The 21219-nt window shown below is 36.3% G+C and overlaps 1 protein-coding gene across 5 annotated transcripts in view; it reads right to left on the minus strand.

Moving 5' to 3' along the window:
* The window catches only part of LOC126501683 (aldo-keto reductase family 1 member C13), a 64472-nt gene extending 51456 nt beyond the window's left edge, over positions 1 to 13016 (minus strand). For 2 of the 5 annotated variants that reach the window (XM_050142490.1, XM_050142489.1), the window contains exons 1-8: positions 12824 to 13014; positions 9861 to 10028; positions 9332 to 9448; positions 7825 to 7902; positions 7199 to 7321; positions 6398 to 6507; positions 5850 to 6015; positions 1965 to 2047 (exon numbers count right to left, since the gene is read on the minus strand). In XM_050142490.1, the coding sequence (XP_049998447.1) occupies positions 1965 to 2047; positions 5850 to 6015; positions 6398 to 6507; positions 7199 to 7321; positions 7825 to 7902; positions 9332 to 9448; positions 9861 to 10028; positions 12824 to 12907 (929 nt within the window). In that variant the 5' untranslated portion in view covers positions 12908 to 13014. Of the gene's footprint in view, positions 1 to 1964; positions 2048 to 5849; positions 6016 to 6397; positions 6508 to 7198; positions 7322 to 7824; positions 7903 to 9331; positions 9449 to 9860; positions 10029 to 12823 lie in introns of all 5 variants that reach the window. The other 3 variants (XR_007591773.1, XR_007591772.1, XM_050142500.1) reach the window with 3 other exon arrangements.
* Between the last annotated feature and the right edge of the window lie 8203 nt (positions 13017 to 21219).

Below are 21219 nucleotides of genomic sequence, written 5' to 3' on the forward strand. Positions count from 1 at the left end.
ATTCCCTGATTAGTTGCATAAGGTGATATTCCTTTTGTTATTGTTGTTGAGATCCATTTCTTTATTACAGAGAACAAAATATTTTATTTTTAGTTGCATGTTATTTGAAACATATCCAAATCTTTATGTTCTCTCAAAATAAAAACAAACAAGCAAACCAGCAAAAACCCTTATATGTAAGTAATTACAATTTTGGCAATGATACTCAAATCTAAGTATCCAAGTATTTTTTCTTCTCTTTCTTTTTATATTGGTTCTGATGCTTAATTTTTATTCATAATTTTAGTATTTTTAAATTTTCTTTTTTCTTAATTTTAATTAACATTACATTTCATTTTACATACTAACCCCCGGTTGTTCTTCCAATCTCTCCCTTTGTCCTGTCTCTCCACCTACCCTCCTTGCCATTTCCCATCCACTCCTCAGGGAAGTTAAGGCCTTACTTTGGGAGTCAACAAGGCCTGGCATAGCAACTTGAGGCAGGACCAAACCCCTCCCCCAAACCCTCATATCAAGGCTGAGCAAGGTATCCCACCATAGAGAATGGACTCCAAAAGGCAAGATCATGCATCTTGGATAGATCCTGGAGTGAATGCCAGCCCCCCTCCCCTTGTCAATATTTCTCAGAAAATGGTTATTCAATGTGGTCAGCAAAACTAAAATAGGAAATAAAAACAAACACACACTGTTTGATCAATTTCTACAACGTAAATTGTGACATCTAGGAAGACACCATCAAGGTGAAAGTCAATCATTTTGTTCCATGATGAGTTGTAGAAGGTGATATTCTTGCAGTCATTTACAAGCATGTATAAGAAATGTTTTAAAAATATAATTTATAAATTATTTTCCAATTATGTCCCTTAGCCTAGAACAGAATATGCAAAGACCTGTGTTAACTAATATTCATCTCCCTTAGCTTCATCTATGAATCAATCAATGAAGAGCTAAAATCTTTCCTAACATTAGTCTCCTGAGAAAGGAGAAAGTTATGTCATCTTTAGTTCAAGTACACAATGATCAACATGAAAATATCTTAATGTGCATTAAAATATCATTTATATCTACTACTTTCACTTCCATTTAATTATTAGTAATTCATTAATTATTAACCCACTGTCAATCAATTAAAAAGCAATGTATTAGGTTTAGTTAGAGAATAAATAAGATGGTCTACCATTCGAGCAGCTAACTGTATAATTTGTAGACTTCTCTATATAAAGAACATTTCAAAATATGCATTGATAAAAATAATTAATTATTAAGGTATGACAAGAATAACCCATTATTTACAACAATGATTCTCTCATTGAGTTGTACAATTCCATAGACTTTATTCTGCTGTATACTAACAAAAATCTTAATAATGCTAATATATACCAATTTACATGGCATTGTAGATTTTTCTAAACCTCCTTAAAACCTTATCATATTTATTAATATTGAGAAATAAAATTCCAACAAGAGAAGACATAGATAAAATGATAGATAGACAGATAGATAAATAGATAGATAGATAGGTAGATAGATAGATAGATAGATAGATAGATAGATAGATAGATAGATGATAGATAGATCGATAGATCGATAGATAAATAAAAGAAGGTGCACCTATAAGTACCTATGCAGTCTTTGTAATTTATAACCTATTTCTAGTATCAAATTTTCTTATTATAGAGCAGGAAAGAAAAGTAAAGATCATTAACTAGTTATTAATTCTCCCATGCAGTAGTGCTTTTCTCTAAAGGTTTTTTTCTTACTTAATTCAAAACCTTCTCTATGTTTTAAAATGACAAATTCACATTTTCAAAAATGCAGAAATAAATGTTGTATTAACAATCTCCATGGGAAACTTGAAACAGAAAACTAGGATATTTGGTGTCTGAATCATCATGGATGTAAGAGGGAAGCAGAGACTTGGACATGAAATAAACTGAGGTGAGATGTTTATCAACATTACTTACAACTCAGCTGCAAGGTATCGAAAATTTTTGTTCAGGCCATCTAGGGTTTTCATATCCTCAGGAGACAACTGGAATTCAAAAACCTTCAGAAAAATACAAGAGTTTTAGCATTTGAATGAATCAGAGTTTATGCCTCAAAAGCAATGTGATAGTATGTATGCACCTAAAAATGATGAACATTGTTTACTAATGCGTTCATGTTTAATAAATAGCAAGTAATAATCAAAGAAAACTGTTTTGAGATATATTAAATTTGTACAATGCTATAGACAAAAGGAAATTTCATAGTCATTTTGAGAAAAAAACAAAACAAAAAAGAAACAATCAAACAAAAACAATACATTTATCATCACATTAAAGACCACAGCAGCATGTAAGTAGTTTCCAAGAAATCTAGAGAAAAATTTTGAAATACATCGAACAAACAGCAATTTGCATGGAGAGTTACATTTTATAATCCATCAATGAATCATTAAAATGTAAACAATTGCTCTTTCAACATAATGTATATAAAGAATTGTCCAGATTCTAAAATTTGAGACACTTTAACTTCAAAATGATTTTTGCTAAACGTGTGAACAACTGCATCCACATAAAGCCTGAGAGAGTTTGTTATGTCAGTCTAGACAGAAAAGGGTAGGGTTCATCACAGCTTATTGATAGCAGCATTTTCTCAGGTGGGCTCTGGTTGCTAGTGGCAAACACTCTCATTTAAGAGAGGCTTCCTGACTTAGCTTTAGCTGTAAAACCTTGCAGTTCTTTTACGAGGTCTTACCACAAAATACTTAAATGGTGTTGATGACAAGCTGACTGCATGCTTTTTCATTTTCAGTCATAGCAGGAAAAAAAAGCCATGCCATTTTAAAATGCTGGCTTTCTGGGCAATCCTGCCAGCACAAACTCTGATGCTTTCAGGCAGGAGGTCTGGCTACAGAGCATTTGAGTGTGATTTGTTAGCAGACTGCTGCAGATTGCTTGATGCCAGGGAACTTTAAGTGTCATAGAGTTTTGGCAATAAACATGGCTCTGGCAGGTACCTCTGCCATGAGCCTGAAATCTCAAAAGGTTAAGGATCATGGCTGGATAAAGCCATGACTTTAACCTTAGCCATATCACTTAGCAAATTAAATACTCATGCCATTAGAAAAAAAGAGATATACAGTAAAGAGAGAGTCAAAGATAAAGAAAACCTCTAAATGGTTTACAGTATATTAAAAATATATGCAGGCTAAAGGTTAAAGTCCTTAAATTAAAAAAGGAGAGTAGTTGGGTGTGGTGGCACACACCTTTAGTCCCAATACTTGGGTGGCAGAGGTAGACTGACATCTCTATGTTCAAGGTGTAGTGGCACACAATTTTAATCCCAGTACTTGAGAGGCAGAAGCAGGTGGATCCCTGTGAGTTCACAGACAGCCTGGTCTACAGAGGGAGATCCAGGACAGCCAAAGATTCATAGAGAACCTGTCTCAAAAAGCCAAAAATTAAAAGTAAAAATAAAAGAAATAAATGTTAAAATAAAGCCATGTAAATATGAAGAATACACAGAGAGTCTGTATACTGTATGTTATTATATTCTCTTTGAATTGTTTGAATGCTGAGGAAAGAGCAACAGCTTCTAAAATATATTTGTTTATGAATGCTGCTAAATGAATCCAAGATAAATATTTTTGAAACACCTTGACTTCAAAATTGAAGTCAAAAATATGATACTTTGGAGAAGAGGTTTTGCTTTTGTTTCCACAGAAAATGAAAGGCTATGAATTTATTCTGAGTTAAGAAAAATAAGGATTGATCAAGGAAGACCACCTGAGAAATCTCCAGTAGAAAAAGATAGCACAGATGTCTGAGTTCTACATCAAGAAGAGATTTAAGACTGCTGCTTTAGATGAAAAAACCTCACAGGAAACTCCAGTCAGAACTTGATCATAATTTTAAATTTTCTTTAGGTCTCCATAAGATTATTGGCGCCCCCAAACAGCAGGAAGTAGCATGGAAAACTACGCCCACATTTCAAAAAAAAAATGGAGTATAGATATTTTCCTTTGTTTAGAATGTTGGTTAAAAGTTGTTATGGCTCGGAAGGTGAGCATCCAAACTGCCTAGGCTCCCACAAAGTCAATACGTGCAGTAGGCTCAAAAACCCATTGCCATTGTTCTTGAGGTCTCAGTAGCCCTCATTGTCCGCTATGTTCAGTGAGACCTGTTTTAACCCAGGCTTTTTCAGACCCAGGTCAGCTGGCCTTGGTGAGTTCCCGATAGAACATCCCCATTGTCTCAGTGTGTGGGTGCACCCCTCGTGGTCCTGAGTTCCTTGCTCGCTCCTGCTCGCTCTCCTTCTGCTCCTGGTTTGGACCTGGCTGACAAGTGAGGGGGACTTGATTGGGGGGGGGGGAAGGAAAGGGGAGGCGGCGGTGGGGAAGAGACAGAAATCTTTAATAAATTAAAAAAAAAAGTTGTTATGGCTAATGGTTAGGAGACAAACTAAACAAAGGATATTGGATTCAGAGTTCTTGTTTTTTTGTTTTTCTTTTTTTAAAGAGGATTAAATGCTGTGGAACAATGATCTTATCCAGTCAAATATACTTTAAAAAATGCTGATTTGCCAATATCCAGGCAGGAAGTATAGGCTGGACAACCAGACAGGAAGTAGAGGCAAGTCAATGAGAACAGGAGAATTCCGGAAAGAGAAAAACTCGGTCTGTATTCCTGACCCAGACACAGAGCAAGCAACATGTAACTGCCTCACCGAAAAAGGTACCAAGCCACATGACTAGCATAGACAAGAATAATGGGCTAATATAAGTTATAAGAATTAATAAGAAGCCTAAGCTAATTGGCCAATCAGATTATAGTTAATGTAGACCTCTGTGTGATTTCTTCAGGACTTAGCGATTGTGGGAACCGGGCAGGACAGAAACTCAAACAACGCTAAATGTAGAGGTAAAACATGGAAAATTTGTCAGTTTTATGAAACCTATATGGAACTGAGGAAAAGCTCAATCAGTCTACTGAGCTTAAGAGGCCTCATTGCCCTGAAAAATGCACAATTGTTCCTTAAATAAATGTGAAGCAACTTAGCATAGACTGATTATTTTCACTGAGTTCAGGCTAAAGTAAAGCAAACTTTTAAATTGAAGAACACTAAGATAAATAAATGTTATTCAAAATGATATTCTAATTAAGAATTGTTTATTTAGTAATCATTTTTTTCTTTTTTGTTTTTGTTTGTTTTGTTGTTTGGTTTTCGAGACAGGGTTTCTCTGTAGCTTTGGAGTCTGTCCTGGAACTAGCTCATGTAGCCCAGGCTGGCATCGAACTCACAAAGATCCGCCTGCCTCTGCCTCCTGAGTGCTGGGATTAAAGGGTTGTGCCACCACCACCCGGCATTCTTTCATAATTATTAAAATTTTATAGTATAATAAAGTATATTTGAAATTTTGACAAGAATCGGTATTGGTAAGGAGAAAAGTAATCTTAAAATTAATCAGTATGTGAGCATATATTAGAATATCGGAGCATGCAATGAAATAAAATTAAAACCATAGAAGTGTCTAGAATCAAATTTACTCAGTCCAGATCCCTCATTTCAGAATATAAAGAGGAGGTCCATGAAGAGAAATATGCAATACTTGGCTGACAAGGCAAAGCAAAATCTAAATCTTCTCCAACACTAACTCTGTCAAGTCATGCTGTTGTTTATGTCATAGACAAAACATTTCTCATGCACCTGAAAGTTCATATGTACACAAAATGCTAGAAATATAGGTTTCATCTCAAAAAAGTTCAAAAAGATTTAAAGGAAGAAAGCATGCAAAGATTCTACATAACAACCCAAAAGCATATAAAATATTTTAAGTAACAACCATATGGAACAGAGCTCATCACCTGCAAATTCTCTTTCATCTCATTTTCTTTGAAACTCTGGGCCAGGGGCACAACCCCACGCTGAAGCAGGTATCGAAGAGCAACCAGGGCAGGGCTTCGCTTGTTCTTTTTGGCCACATCACAAAGAACTGGATCATGCAAGAGAACTGGAGAGTTCTGATCCACCCTAATAGGAAAGCAGAAATAAGTTCAAGAGGCCAAGGAAACAAATCACATTATTAATGTCCATTTGTGATTCTCTGCTTCTTGATTACATTGTGAAGGGACCACCTGCTTCGAGCTTCTGACACCCTGTCTTGGCTGCTTTTATGTTCTGTACCCTGGAATTGTGAAACATAGTCAACCCTTTCTCCCTAAAGTTGCACTTGTCAGTGCATTATATCAGAGCAATCAGAAGACAAAAAAAGACTCCAGGGCTACACAGAAGTCCCTGAGCTACCAGCTTCTGCTTCACATGGTTCTTCTAAAGACAGCTCTCTCTACTTGAAAACTGAGTAGCATGATGCTAAATGACAGTGGTGCTTCATGCATACTCTTCATCTTCTTACCATTCTTTATATCGTTGGGTTCCCAGGGCACCATAAGCAACCAGAACAATGTCTTTTGATTTGCAGTAATCCAGCAGCTTACTCTGGTTTAAATACAGATGACATTCAACCTGTGAAAGAATATGATAGAGATAAGATTATATCAAATGCTCAAATTAAGATCAATAAAAGTATTAAAGTCCACAAAGAGGCTAAGAAAATTATATGCAATATCACATTTAAATTTAAAAGATCAAACTGCTGTAATTTTTCGTGAAAAAAAAAAAGAACTAACTTGGAAGATTATGTAAATAACTTTTGGCTGGGCAAGTTATTGGGTCAAATAATAGCTTATGCTCAGCAAGGCAGTTTAGTGGGTAAAAATGTCAGCTGCTAAACCTAATAAAATCATGAGGAAGGATAATAGTAAGACAGAAAGAAGCATCTAAGCTCCACATAATTCCTGTCAATGGAGTGATTTTTTTTTAGCTCAATTTTCCAGCGAAGTATCCTATGGCTACTCACTACCCTCAGTTCAAGGGGAGATAAATTCCTCTGCCCTCAGCTTCTGCCTGCTGGACCAGCTTTAAATCTATACATTCTCCAAAAGTAGGCTACTATATAGTCTGTCCCCATTCTTATCAATATTTAAGAGTACAAGATAAAATTTATAATCCCCCGTGTCTTTTCAACCAGTGGCACTGCTCTCAGAATCTTCTTTTCCACAGCACGGAAATCACTTGGGCAGAGGACCAATGAACAGTGTTAGTATTACAAGGTGAAGAAAAGCAAGAGAGATAGGGAGGCAACGAGAATTCTTACCTGATTGCAGACAGGCTTGTACTTAAGTCCTGGAATATTCAGGATTCTCTCTAACTGCTTGTGGTTAAAGTTGGACACTCCAATAGACTTGACCAATCCTGCATCCTTACACTTCTCCAATTCCTGGTGATGAGAAAGGGGTTATAAAGTGTCATACTTGCAATTCACTGCATCAGTATAAAGAGAAGTTGGAGCAGTTAGAAAGAAAACTGTCTAGAGCTAGACATGTAGTTCAGTATTAGAATACTTACCTGTGTGTAAAAGACCCTAAATTTAATAATAGACATTAAAAAAGATGGGGAGGAATGAATTGCCCAAATGATCATAGGACTTAAATATGAAGAAGTCAAGATAATGATGATAATGGTTAATGTGGTATCTGCCAAGGAGGAGTTTCTGTGACATCATTAGTAAATTGAGGATGATACTACATAAGGTGGCAAAATAACACATTTTCCTATTATCCTGAGTACTTCTTCACTTTTCCTCCCTTACATTTTAGTAATGCATTCCTCCCCTTTTATTCCAGCAAATATGTATGCATATAATCAATTTCTATACCTATGGGAAAATGCTCTGATTCTCCCTCCTCTGCTTGATTTATAGTCTTTTTGAAAAGTACTCACCTTCCACGTGGCACAAAAATCCACTGTGTCCAGTAGCACTTTCCCTTTTTCATCTACTGGAAAATCACTATCCCCTGGCTGGAAAAGAAGTGTTTGTTAAAGAAATCTCACAAAACACATGTCTCACCTCTAGTAATGTTTTTAAGAACATCCTGGAGGAAGCTTACAGATAGCTTAGTGATTAAGCACTGGCTTCTCTTTCAGAGGACCTGGGTTCAATTGCCAGCACCTACATGGTTGGTCAGAACAATTTGTAAGCAAGACCATGTGGCCTAGTGCCATGTTGTGGTCTCCAAAGACAGTACTGCACAGACATGCAAATAAAACATGAGAACACATTAAACAGATAATGTTTTCAAAAAATAAGGACTATCTTGGAAATAAGACAGTAAGCAAATGTAGAGGAAGTGAAGCATTATCTTTTACACTGCATTTTAAAGTCATAGATATGAGGAGTTGCAAAACTTTTCTTTAGGAGACCTGTTTTGCTGTACTCTGTTATGTTATCTATAGGAATAATTAAAAATTTTTATTTCTTATAATTTTCTTATTTTTGAAAGTATACTATACTTACGTCATTTCCCTTCTTCCCTTTCCTCAGTCTAACACCTCCTATATATGCTTCTGCTGTCTCTCAAATTGATGGCCTCTCTTTCTTTAATTTTTATTTCATACAAACACAGATACACACACACATACACAATTCTTGCATCTAAATAATATTTTTAAACAACCAACTGAGCTTTCCTAGTTGACCTGTATTCTTTTGTCTACTCATTCTTTTGTTAAAAAAATGTTTCATATTCACTGGGAAACACAGTCATTGCATGTACTTGACCACCAACAAGAATTTATATCAATCCTGCCCAAAGATAAATAATAGATATGAATGCCTGTAGGCACATGGGCAGGCATATGAGCCAAGGATGGCCAATCAGGACTGTTCGAAGATTTATTGTGATAAGAAAGATGCAGAGAAGCCACAATGTGCCAAGACCTTGAAGCTGAAACTCTCTTTGGCTAACTTTGCCACTAAAAAAATAAATAAATAAAAGGGCCGGGTGGTGCTGTCACGCACCTTTAATCCCAGCACTCGGGAGGCAGAGGCAGGCAGATCTCTGTGAGTTCGAGACCAGCATGGTCTACAAGAGCTAGTTCCAGGACAGGCTCCAAAGCTACAGAAAAACCCTGTCTCGAAAATCCAAAAAATAAAAAATAAAATGAAATAAAATAAAATAAGGACAAGACCCAAGCAAATATCTAGTGACACAAATAAATGTAAAAGATGTGTAAAGGCATGTTTTCTGGAAGTTACTTCTAATCTGTCATTCTGATCGTTTCTTGATTACTTCATTTCATAATTCTGTAAGCCCTTTGTGAAACCTACTCAAAAGTTTAGTAGCATAAATTTATATGAAATTATAATAAAAACTTGCCTCAACCATTCATAAAAATGATATCCACGCCCCCATGAAAACATATGTACATTTGACAAAGAAATCACTACCTTCATTGGCACTGGGTAGTGCATAATGTAAAGGTCAACATAGTCCAGTTGAAGCTTCTTCAGTGATTTTTCCAAAGCAGGCTGCACCAGCTCTGGCCGAAAGCAAGTACACCAGAGCTACAGAAGTTGAGGAATGAAAGTTGTGATCATTTAATAGACTGCCCAAACATGCAACTTATTTATCCTAATACTGAACTATTTTTTTACTTGAAGGAAAGTTGTAATCATTCATTTTTAAAACGGGATTTATATTACTCATACATAACAATGTAAACTCAGTTACATGTTTTTGTTATTGTTAGCTCATTTGTTGAACAATGAAAAGGAGTTACTCAAGAAATAAAACACATACTACTAATAACGTCTAATAACTAAATTAATTTCATAAAGATTATACTCTACCATTACTTTCTCTCACCCATTTATACAACTGACATCTTTAACCATCTTCTAGTCAAGTAATATAAATTTAAATTCTTTATATATATAATTCAATAATTTGCCCTCTTGCAAGCTATAAAAACTCTACCTTTGTAGTGATGAACATGTCTTCTCTCTTTATAACGCCAGCTTTAATATTGCTTTGAATGGCCTGTCCTATCTCCTCTTCCACTTGATATGCATAAGCAGTATCAATATGGCGGAACCCAAAACCTATAGCTAAGTTGGCAGCCTCCAGTGACTTGCTCTTGTGAACCTAGAGGAACAAAAAAAAAAAAAAGGAGGTATTTAGAGATGCATGTTCTGAGTGAGCTTATATGGGACTTTGCTGACAAGAAAGAATTTTTTCTTTTAAGGTCATCCTCAGATCACAAGGCAAGAGCCTCGTCCCCTGCTCTTTGAATTCCTACGTTTTATTCTATAAAATGAATGAATACTGAAGAAATATGATAAATAATACAGAAAAATAAACATCTCCACAGGTTCCTTGTTTGCCTACTTTTTGTCCCACACTTGAGGCAAGGAGCCACAATCCATTTTCTTGGAGTTTCTTTCCTAACTAAGAGTAAAATTTTCATATCCACAAACCTCTTTATACCCACACAATCCTGGCACTGGTGAATGCCAAGCTCACATGGGGTTCAAATATTTGCTTGAAAGTCAAACTCCATTCATGTAGTTGGGTTACTAAGCAAAATGAGCACAAGAAAGTCTACTTAGGACAAAGCACAATTAGATAGACACTCCTCTTTGACTCCAACTAAGACACTGCCTGAAAAGGATGAGAAAGCAAAGATCTCAGATAATAAGCAAAGCTAAGTTAATAATAGGAAGTTAAACAGAGAATAGTACCCTATGTTTGTCTTTCTGCATATCCATTATCTTTATCTGACATACCTAAATACTGTCAGGAAAAAGAAAATCTACCCTATGAATATGTTCTCATTAAAAATAAATTTCCTACGTCATGTTGGATATTATTAACTTAGGGAGTCAGCCCTTCCCTCCAAATATTTAAAGATATTTACTTTAAAAAGATTTTACTGGCCAAGCATTGGTGGCACACACCTTTATTCCCAGCACTCGGGAGGCAGAGGCAGGAGGATCTCTGTGAGTTTGAGGCCAGCTTGGTCTACAAGGACAGACTCCAAAAGCTGCAGATATACCCTTTCTGGAAAAACAAACAAAAAGATTTGACTGGAAACAAATCTAAAGTCACTGCCTCAACTGTGAGATTTTGATGATGATATGACAGTTCTTTTATTACAGAATTTAAGGTGTGGACTGAGAAGATATCTCAATCAATAAGGTGTTTATTAACAACTCTCAGAATATTAGTTCAGGCCCCAGCCCTCATGTAAAAGCAAAGTATGGCATGGTGGCACACACGTGTAATCCCAGTGCCTGGAGAAGCAAATTCAGGGTTATCCCAGCATGTCACTGGGTTGCCTTTCTAGCTAAATAACTGAGTTTTAGACTCAGTAGGACACCCTACCTCACAAAAATAAAAATGAGTTGAGGAAGACTTTGACCTCTGGTATATACAAATACACAAACACATATAGTCATACAAATATATAAAGGAATAAAAAAGGAAATCAGACTGCTGCTTTTGATTATTTTAGTCATTTCTACAGTTTTCTTTCCATAATAAAACACAGTGACTGAAATTCTGGATTGTACCACCTTCTCTGAATACTGGCTCTGGCTTAGATAAGAATAAGAATCACTCTGTGAGTTACCAACACTGATGCTTTAACAGGAGCCTTGAGACCTGTTGCTGTTTTTCTTTCTGTCACTTTGCAACAGTAACTAATCCTGTATATATCTCCGGATTTATCTTTGTAAATATGCATAAATCTAATAGGAAGGAAATGTATGAATCTGAAGTTAAGGCAAGTGGTCTATTGTCCCAGAATTTAAAAGATTCCAGAAATTTACAAACAAGAAAGTCCCTCCAGGTTAAGTACACCTTGATAGTTTCAGTTCTAGGGACCACCATTCTGTAAACCCAACATGCATTAATGAAGACCAAGAATTTACACTTTTTGTTACTAGGTCTGCCTTCCCCCAATCATAAGGATACATTGTAAATTCCAGTAAGTTTCCTACAGTTCAGAATTTGTACATGGGGAACATTACTTGGCTCTAGTGCAGCATTCACTGCGTGGTGCTGAAGGCTACTCCAAAACAAAGTGAGATAGTGCTCAAATAATTGTTTCATACATTACTACAAGGAGACACCCCGAGTTATGACACTGATTTCCATGCATCTTGCCTTCTTGAGAGGAACTATCATGCTGTGGATTGTAGACATAAACAGAGAAGTCGCTCTCACTGCAACTAAGAGCACTGATAGGAAATATGGTGACTTTCTTCTCTTCTTTCCAGCTGAGAAACATATACATAGGAAGAGCATAGTGTCCAGAATTGTTAGGTCATGGATATGTCCCTTTGAGCCTGGAACTACAGGCAGAAGCTTCATTTCAAGTTCACACTTAGAGCTGACAGGCCCCAAACAAGAACATTAAATTCACAGGCATGTCTGGACCAGAAGAGCAAATCTAAGGGGGGGGGGGGGCACGGCCACATTCTGTTAAGACCAGAGCGCCTAGCCTCCAGCAAGAAAAACCAGGGAACATAAACAAGCATTCTCCCTACCCCTGAAGTCCCTGACTAAATTATAGTAAATGTCCCAATGCCTCTGAGGCATGTACCCTATAGCTGCATCATACACAACACTAACACCCACCATCAGAAAAAATGTTCTGTGAGTTAGGCCTTCCCTTTGTTCTCCATTAAGCCTTCCTCCCTGCTGGCTCACAAGCAGAAGTGCAAGCATGCATAAGACCCTATTCTGACAGAATTCTGACTCAGCCTATCAGGAAAACAGATTAGTCTCCTACCCACAGCCACCAATTACAGCCAGTGCTCCAACATCCATTTAACAGGAATAATAAACAGGTTGGGACTCAATCAAGCTTTGATGTAGGCCAAGCCAAACTATCTGCCTTCCTGTACATGGAATAGGTTTAGACTGGACATACTTACCTCTTGAGGTTTATAGGTGCCAAAACCCAGGGCAGGAATGAAGTGGCCATCGTTTAGTTTGACAAACTGCTGTTTGGAACTCATGGCCTGTCACTCCTCTGCCTAAGCACGTCCTGAATCTTCTGGTGCTGCTGCCCTAAAGTGGAACTTGGGAAACATCATATATCACCTTCCTGTCTAGAGACTAACAAGTGGCACTCCCATTCTGGTGGTTAGCCATTCCTACATCCTGGCTAATCTTTAACCATTTCTACTCCATAGAAAATGATTAACTAGTACTATTGTCTGAGTAATGGTTAAGCAATACTGCTGTATGCCTACTGTTTATGTCCTACTATTGATTGTCTAATGGTCAGGCAGCAGAAAGGAGGAGACACTTGTAGCATGATTTCTAGTTGATCTTAACAATAAAAACCTGGAGTCAGAATTGAAGGAATGAAAGCTGAAATATTAGAGGAGAGCACCCAGCCACTAGTCCTACCTCCATGACATCCTGAGACCAAATGGGGTACCCTATCTCCGCAAGACCTAAGACTGAATACTGATTCTATGAAACTTCAGACTGAAACCTCAGACAGCATTATTCTTTCCACCCAGCCTTATCACTTCCAGTGCTGAGATTAATAGTGTGAACCACCACTACTTGCTTCTTTTCTTTTTTAGTGTGGATCAATCTCATGTATCCAGGTTAGCCTTGAACTCACAGAGGTCCATGCCTCTGCCTCCCATGTGCTGGGATAAATGTATGTGCCCCTACTGACTGACTCTCTCACAGGGAATGCTAAATACCCCCACCCTGTGCCAATATAGGGTATGTCAGCCATTGGAAATGATATGCAAGCAGTTTCCTCAATCTATAGTTTACCATTATATGGATGATATGTTACTAACAGATTCAAATAGATAACCTAGAGAAAATGTTTGAAGAATTAAAGAAAATTTTGCATTGTTGGGGATTACAAATTGGTCCTAAAAAATTACAAGGAGGAGATTCTATTCATTACTAAGGATATAAAATGGGTCTACAAAAAATTCAATCCCAAAATGTGCAAATTAAGAAAGATTAGCTGCAGATTCTTAATGACTTTCACAGACTACTGGGACATTGCCTATCTACAACCCACTATTGGAGTAACAAATCCAGAAATAATTAATTTGTTCCAAGCTTTGAAAGGTAACAAGACTTAAATAGTCTCAGAGAATTATCAGCTGAAGATGAGAATTGGCTTTGTTGGAAAATAAATTACAGGATACATGTGGATCATTCGGATCCAGAGTTTGATTGCATTCTGGTTTTTAACCTTCTATGATTTAACCCACAGAGATTTTAGCAGAGGGAAGATAACATCTTAGAATGGATATTTGTACCAGGTAAGGAGAGAAAAAAATATAAATTTACTTGAAAGTGTTCTGAATTGAGGAAACAGACCCATCAGAAATCACAGTACTTTTTTCTTATGATGAAATTGACTCATTGTGGGCAGAAAATGAACATTGGCAAAGAGATTACAGAATTTTGGGGGAATGATTAACACCAAACATCCCAAAGGCAAGAGAATTCAAATTAGTAATAAAAGAGGAAGAAATAACTAGATTCTACCTCACATTATATGGGGAACACTAATATCTGTAGCTCTTACATTCTATCCTGATGCAAGTAAGTCAGGAAAGGCAGGATACAAATCAAAAAATTTAAGTAAGTTGGCTCAAACTCCTTATGGTTCTGTCCAAAAGTCAAAATTATCTGCTAAGCTCAAGGTATTATTGGATTTTCCAGAAACTCTTTCAAAGGTTACTCAATCTCAATATACAGAAAGAGTTTTGTGGCATATTGAAACTGTTGAATTTATACTAGATGTTACAGAATTGACTTTATTGTTTATTTAGTTACAAGTAATAATCAGGAATAGGAATCATTTCAGCTGGGGGAACTCAGGACTTCATGAGGATATGCAGATAGTGGTGCTGGGTAAAACAGACAGTGCTCCTTGAGAAGGGATTCTTAACAACTAACAGGACAGTTTTAGTTTTGCATTCTTTGAATCATAGACTACTATAAAAAATACAAAGATTTGGTAAAAGTTAGCACTGCAATTATGAATTTATTTATTTATTTATTTATTTATTTGGAGCTAAATTTAAAATGTTTGAAATTTTAAGAATTTTCTAAATTTCTTACAAGTTTTTTTTAAAGAGCATCAATGACCATTAATAAGTTTTCATTTTGCCTGGTACACAAGTACAACCCACTTATATAATAGCTCAATTTAATGAGAGTAATAAAAATGAACACTAGAAATATTTCAACCCAAATAGAAATTTAAACAATACTTAACTCTATTAAGTTATGAATATTTTAAGATAAATTGTTAAATATCTATCATAATAGATCATAAATATTTTAAGCAGGGGTTTTGCTTTAAAACTTTGATATGAATAGATCAGTTACTATGAATGTCAACTTGCTATAAAGTTAAAAAATAGGAAAAATATTTTGATGATAAACAACTTAACACATATAACTTTTCTCCTATGGACTTTTTTTTATAAGCTTCCTGGAGCACAACTGGGTTAAACATCTATGTTAGTGAGATTATATAACAACATACATATATTTATCTTATTATTTCTGTTAAACAATCAATTTGTCTTCTTTAGATTTTTATCTTGAGATAAATAAGTGAAAACCAAATAAAAATTTTTGTTTTAAGTCAAAATATTGTGGTATTATTCTACAAATAACACACAAATTTCTTCAGATTTCCATTTGTGTCTACAATTGGAATGAAGCCTACTTGGTAGATGCTTATATTTATATAAACTCATATTTACTTGCCATACTAATTACAGATGCCATGTATAGATATCAGTTTCATCCATTCTTTACAAAGGATAGCATATCTGGGATATGCAAGTCTAATTTTGAGACTCCCTGTCTAAAACAGAAACTCGGAAATCACCTATGTGTGACATGGGAATAGGGAGAATCTGACAATGAAGAATATGCTCTCTTTCCAAGAGAGAAAGATTAGAAGGACATTGACAGCCGCACAGCAGATAATAGGGTAGCAGGACACCTAAGAACCACGGGAGGACTAAAGTATGGTATCCACGGACGTCTGAGGTTACAGAATTCACTGCTGTACCCACCAGGCAAATTCCTAGTGAGAGAAAAGGCGCAGTCACGGTCAGATGTTAGTCTCACTGTCAGATAAAAGAGACTGAATATCTTGCTAAGGGATAAGCCCACAGCTTCTGAAAGCTTTGAATCCAGTTACGAATTCTGGAAAGACCATGACTTCTCTGATGTGATCATTTTGGTCAGCAACCATCATGATAATGAATCTGTTATTTAATATTGAGCCATCCTTGGTGCCTAATATCGTAAACAATCTCAATTCAGGAAACCTGAATCCTGGGTGAGATGGGCAAAGGAGTTAATCACAAAGAAAAGGCAAAACAGGTGTCAGCAGCTGAAAATTCAAGTGGAAGATTTGGCTCAGACACTGAAGGCCATAGAAATCAATCTCATTCTCAGTAGCTAGCAGCTTACCACATCACCTTATCTATGTGTGTTATAAATCCAAACCTTACATCACCAGGTGGCCAGCCTCTTCAGCCTCCTATGTGAGTTGAGGTAAGCTATTAATGGGACTGAGAACTATGAAGCACCAGCAAAGCATTTGACTTCACCTCATCCCTCCGGCAGCATGTCTACCGCGGAGTGTGCTTTGAAAATAGACAGTAGTCTCCAAATAAAGATGTCGGTGCAGTGTTAACTTCCCTCACCCCCATTGCAAATGGGAGAAACTCCTACCTAGAATATTATTCATTTCTGAAGTGTACAAGCTAGGGAGTCTTGATAATGGGAAAGAATCTACCAGGCCCCATGTTGCAATATTAGGTGTAGCCAGTAGAGGCCGCTCCTGGTCCACAAAGAAAAGAAGTGGAAAAGCCCTGGTGGGCATGTTGCTCTTAGCCAGCTGAACAAAAGTCTAACTGGTAGGAAAGGTGTCAGCAGCAAGGGAGATATAACAGGTGACAACTAGTATTCAGATGTAAATCCTTCAGATATATGGCTATCTGATGGAGGTTAATCCTGTCCAGAAAAGGTCTGCAAGAACATTGACTCTGAAAGTCGTTGTTCATTTTGGCTAAAGCAGCTTGGTGTCTTTACAATGCCTACATTGTAGTGTGTGCTCTCATGTAATGTGTATATGTAATCTCATGGTTGCATCTTAATCTTATGGGCACATATATCTGTGAGTGGTCAGGTAGATGACTTTTCATTTACCTATAGAGTTTGGTATGCATAATACATACTACAACATGCTTCATAACTGGACCTATTTGTCCCACAAGGACTGTGGACACTGAAAAACATGCCTTGCTCTTTTGCTTATTGGTTGACTTCCCCACAATCTGTGGGAACTCCGGTGAGAAAATTTAGTCACACAATCAAAAACTTTGATTCCCACAGTCAAATCTCTGCTCCGTTCCCTGAGATAAAGCTCGGAGGTCGATGCTTTTACAATTACCTCTATTTGGCAGGACATTTAGTTAGGAAAGGAGTCTTTCAAATAGATCACATTTTGGAACTTCAAAGATAAAGGGTTGTCCAAGCTCGTTTGAGATTGAGTGCCCTAAATTCTCCCACAGCCAACTTGATAAAATACTGACCTCATTTGACCCCCAGCTCTAACCCTTAAAAAAGCTATTAATACCCTACACCTACCCCTAGTTTAATTAAAGAACACCTAGAAAAGTAGTTTCATGCACCAACTCATCTGCTCCCCATTTAGAATTTAAAGCCTCCTAAACCAGCCTTTCAGTCTCCTAGGTGTTGCCTAAATTTCCTTCTAGCCATGCCACTCCAGAGCCATAAAAATATTGACATTGTTTGCAACAACTAAAAAAAATAAATAAAACAAACAAAAAACCCAAAAAGTTAAAAAAAAAAAAGAATCGGATCCTACTCTGTTGATGGGTATATGCTTAAAGAAATATACTTCATATATCTTTTGTAACTCAGAATTGTTCAGATAGTTACATTTTGCATATAAATTAACTTCCCTAAGCTTGATTTAATGTATCAGCACACAATCATCTTTAAAAATATATATTATCTTCATCATCGTGTGTATGTATTTGTGTGTGATGTATGTGCATGTAGGGGGTGGGCATATTCACAGTGTGCATGTAGAGGTTGGGGGCCAATGTATATGAGTAGGTTCTATATTTTGTATTATTAAAGAGTTATTTTTTAGGTAGGGTCTCTCCTCTTGTTTCTGCTTTGTTTAATATTTCAGGTCAGCTTGTCTGTGACTAATTCTACCAACACCCCTCATCTCACAGTTGGAGTGCAAGGATTAAAAAATGTGTGCCTCAGTGTTCAGCCTTTTATGTGGATTTAGGAGCTGAAGCTCATGTACTCAAGAATGTGTGACAAGCATTATAACCTCCCACCCCAGGAGTTAATTTGCTGGTGGTCATCTACCCAAAAGTTGTCTTAATTTAAATTCTTATTTTAGTTCCTAAAATATGTTCATTTTTCAAATAAATATTCCTTAACATTCATGTATATATTTGTAAATAAAAATTGAACTAGAAAAAAAAAGATATTGACACTGTCACTCAGGACAACCCTTATCTGTTTCTGGACTCTGAGAAACTCAAGCTCTGCTACTTGCGATTTTCAGAGAATTACCTTTATTTGTGTATGTATATATAAACTGGTAACCCTGCAGCAAAAGAAAGGAGAATAAAGAACATAATTTGAACAACATGTCTGTAAACTTGTTCCATAATTCTTAGATTAGAAATTTTCTAAGTTCTTTCACTACCCTGGGGTAACTGACCTGAACCTTACCAGGGAGCCAGTAGTGCTGGACTCTGCTGGCTCTCATTAGAAAGGAAAGAGATCCCAACTTCAAGTGACTCCTCCCCTTCTCCTTGCTAAATACAACTTTAGAGGGCCCAGAAAGAAGCTCATGAAGGCTTTGTCTTTTCTTTCCTAATAAGTTTCTTCATTTCTCTTACTGCTATATTTTAGAAGTATTTAAATTTATTTCATTCAAAAATTGTGTTTTTTTATTCTTCTTAAGTTTACCATTTTTTCTTAAACATTCTTATTGATCAATTATATATCTCTTGCTCTTTGATCAATATCCTTATGACTTTCTACAATTTTACATTTTTCTTTCTTTTTTAACATTAACTGGCAATTCTATTTCTCCCTTTCTTATCTTTTTACGTATTCTATTAAATTACTACATGTACTTTTAATAATTTTAATTGCTTATCTTTTCTAATTATGTGTTCTACGGCCATGGCCTTTGTGGTATAGTCTTTAATTGGTTTTCGTTGTTTAGTTAATGTTATTATATCACACTGGCTTGATTTTCATGCTTATTGTGGTAGTAAGTGATATGGGTTGCTCCTCTGTATGATATGAATATGATTTATTACTATTAGCTATTGAAAAAGATTTTGGCCTATGGCAGGAAAAAGTATGGCTAGGTGGGTAATCTACAGATAGAGCAAGAAAGAAGATAGAGTCAGGGAGATGCCAGCAGCTACCAGGAAAGCAAGGTGTGAAGTAACAAGTCATAAGTCTAGTGATAAAATACAGAATAATAGAGATGGGTTAATTTAATTTGTAGGAGCTAGTCATTAATAAGCCTGAGCCAGTGGGCAAAACTGGAATATGAGGGCAGGAGAGAAAAGTCCAGTTACAAATAGGTGATTGAGTCCTCAAGGTATACTAAAAAGATGTACTAACAAACAAAATACCCAAACTAACAAATGCACATATCAACACATAGAAACCTAAGAACAAAAACCCCCAAAACAATAAAAGACAACATGATGTGTCCAAGATACCATAACACATCCACTGATAAATCAAGAAATAATGGTGTTCATATACTGAAGTAGTTGAGTCACCATTCCACAGAAATACTAGTACACCCAATCCATGCAGATTGCTTGATGAACTGAGGAGAAAAATGGTACATATACACAGTGGAGTTTTATTGGGCCATAAAAAAGAATTAAAGTATGTCACCTTCAGGAAAATAGATGAAACTGAGATTGCCATATTGAGCAAATATGACAGACTCAGAAAAACAAACATGCTTGTTTCCTCTCATATGCAGAATCTATATTATAAATAATTAAACATATTGTATAATATATCATATAATAATAGAAAAAGGAATATGTTATAGAGAAGGAGATATAAAGAGAGAGGGATCAGAGAAGATACTGGGAGAAAGATAAATATTATGTTTTCTCTCATATCTATGTCTAATAAAAATATAATTTCAAAGTCTGTTAAACTATTCATTCATCACATAACTGTCAAGGCACACACAGATGTCAGCCTATTCCATCTTGTCTGATGGTCAGAGAGTTTGAGCTTAATTTTGCTCTTTCAAAGTTGTTGACCACAGGTGTGGCCAGTAACGAGAGATCATGGTTAATTAGTGTTTTGAGTGCTGAAATAGATCTGCTCCACCTGTCCCAAGGGTCAAAGAACTCAAATCTATGCCTTGTGTCATCCTAATGAAGTCTGTTGCCTCCTTCCACCCACTTTGGACTGTATAAGCTTGTGGAAAAATAAATGAGGTAGATTCAGTATTCACTCAATGCCCCTTCCAATACTGTCCTGTGTTTCCATCCAATTATCCTTTACCTCTGTTCCTTTTGTGTAATTATTCCAATGTTATTCATATGTTCCTGGAACATATGAGTTTATCAAAGCTGGTTTTCTATACACAACTAATTGTTTCAGGGACAATACTTGAATCGAAGCTTTTTCCCACGCTACCAAATCATTTTGGTTACTTCGTTTCCGAAGGCCAACTTAACCACTTGAAGCTTAACACTTAGAGAGACATATGGGGATCCATTTAGCCCAGTTTCAGCATCTGTTGAGGAATTCTGAGGCTACTCCACAAAAAGTCAATATGACTCGTGTATCTTATCTTCATTACCAGTAGAAGATTCATTTCTCTTAATCTGGCCTTCTTGGAAAGAAGAAATATGTTCAGACTCCATATAAATAGAGAATCAACCATCATCCCATCCCATTGCAATCAATATTGAAACCAGGAAGCTACCAAGCTGTGCTCTAGACTGGATATTTTCATTTCTCTAAAAAGCATGAAAATAAACTGAAATAGGGGAAGCACAGTACCCAGAACAATCAATAGGTGATGATGTGGTCAGACCCTGAAGCAGAGCAAGCGCTAACTTTTTGTCTCCTGTTCACTATCTGTTGCCTCAGATAGTTCCACAAGTTGATGTGTGAAATTCATTTCCTGTCATTCTTCTGAATAAACAGATACTTTTTTCTTTTTTCCTTCCCAAGACACAATAATAATAGAAATCAT

This window comes from Alexandromys fortis, unplaced genomic scaffold (genome assembly GCF_014885135.2).
Source record: "Alexandromys fortis isolate MF-2015 unplaced genomic scaffold, M_Fortis_MF-2015_v1.1 scaffold_5, whole genome shotgun sequence".
Taxonomy (NCBI): domain Eukaryota; kingdom Metazoa; phylum Chordata; class Mammalia; order Rodentia; family Cricetidae; genus Alexandromys; species Alexandromys fortis.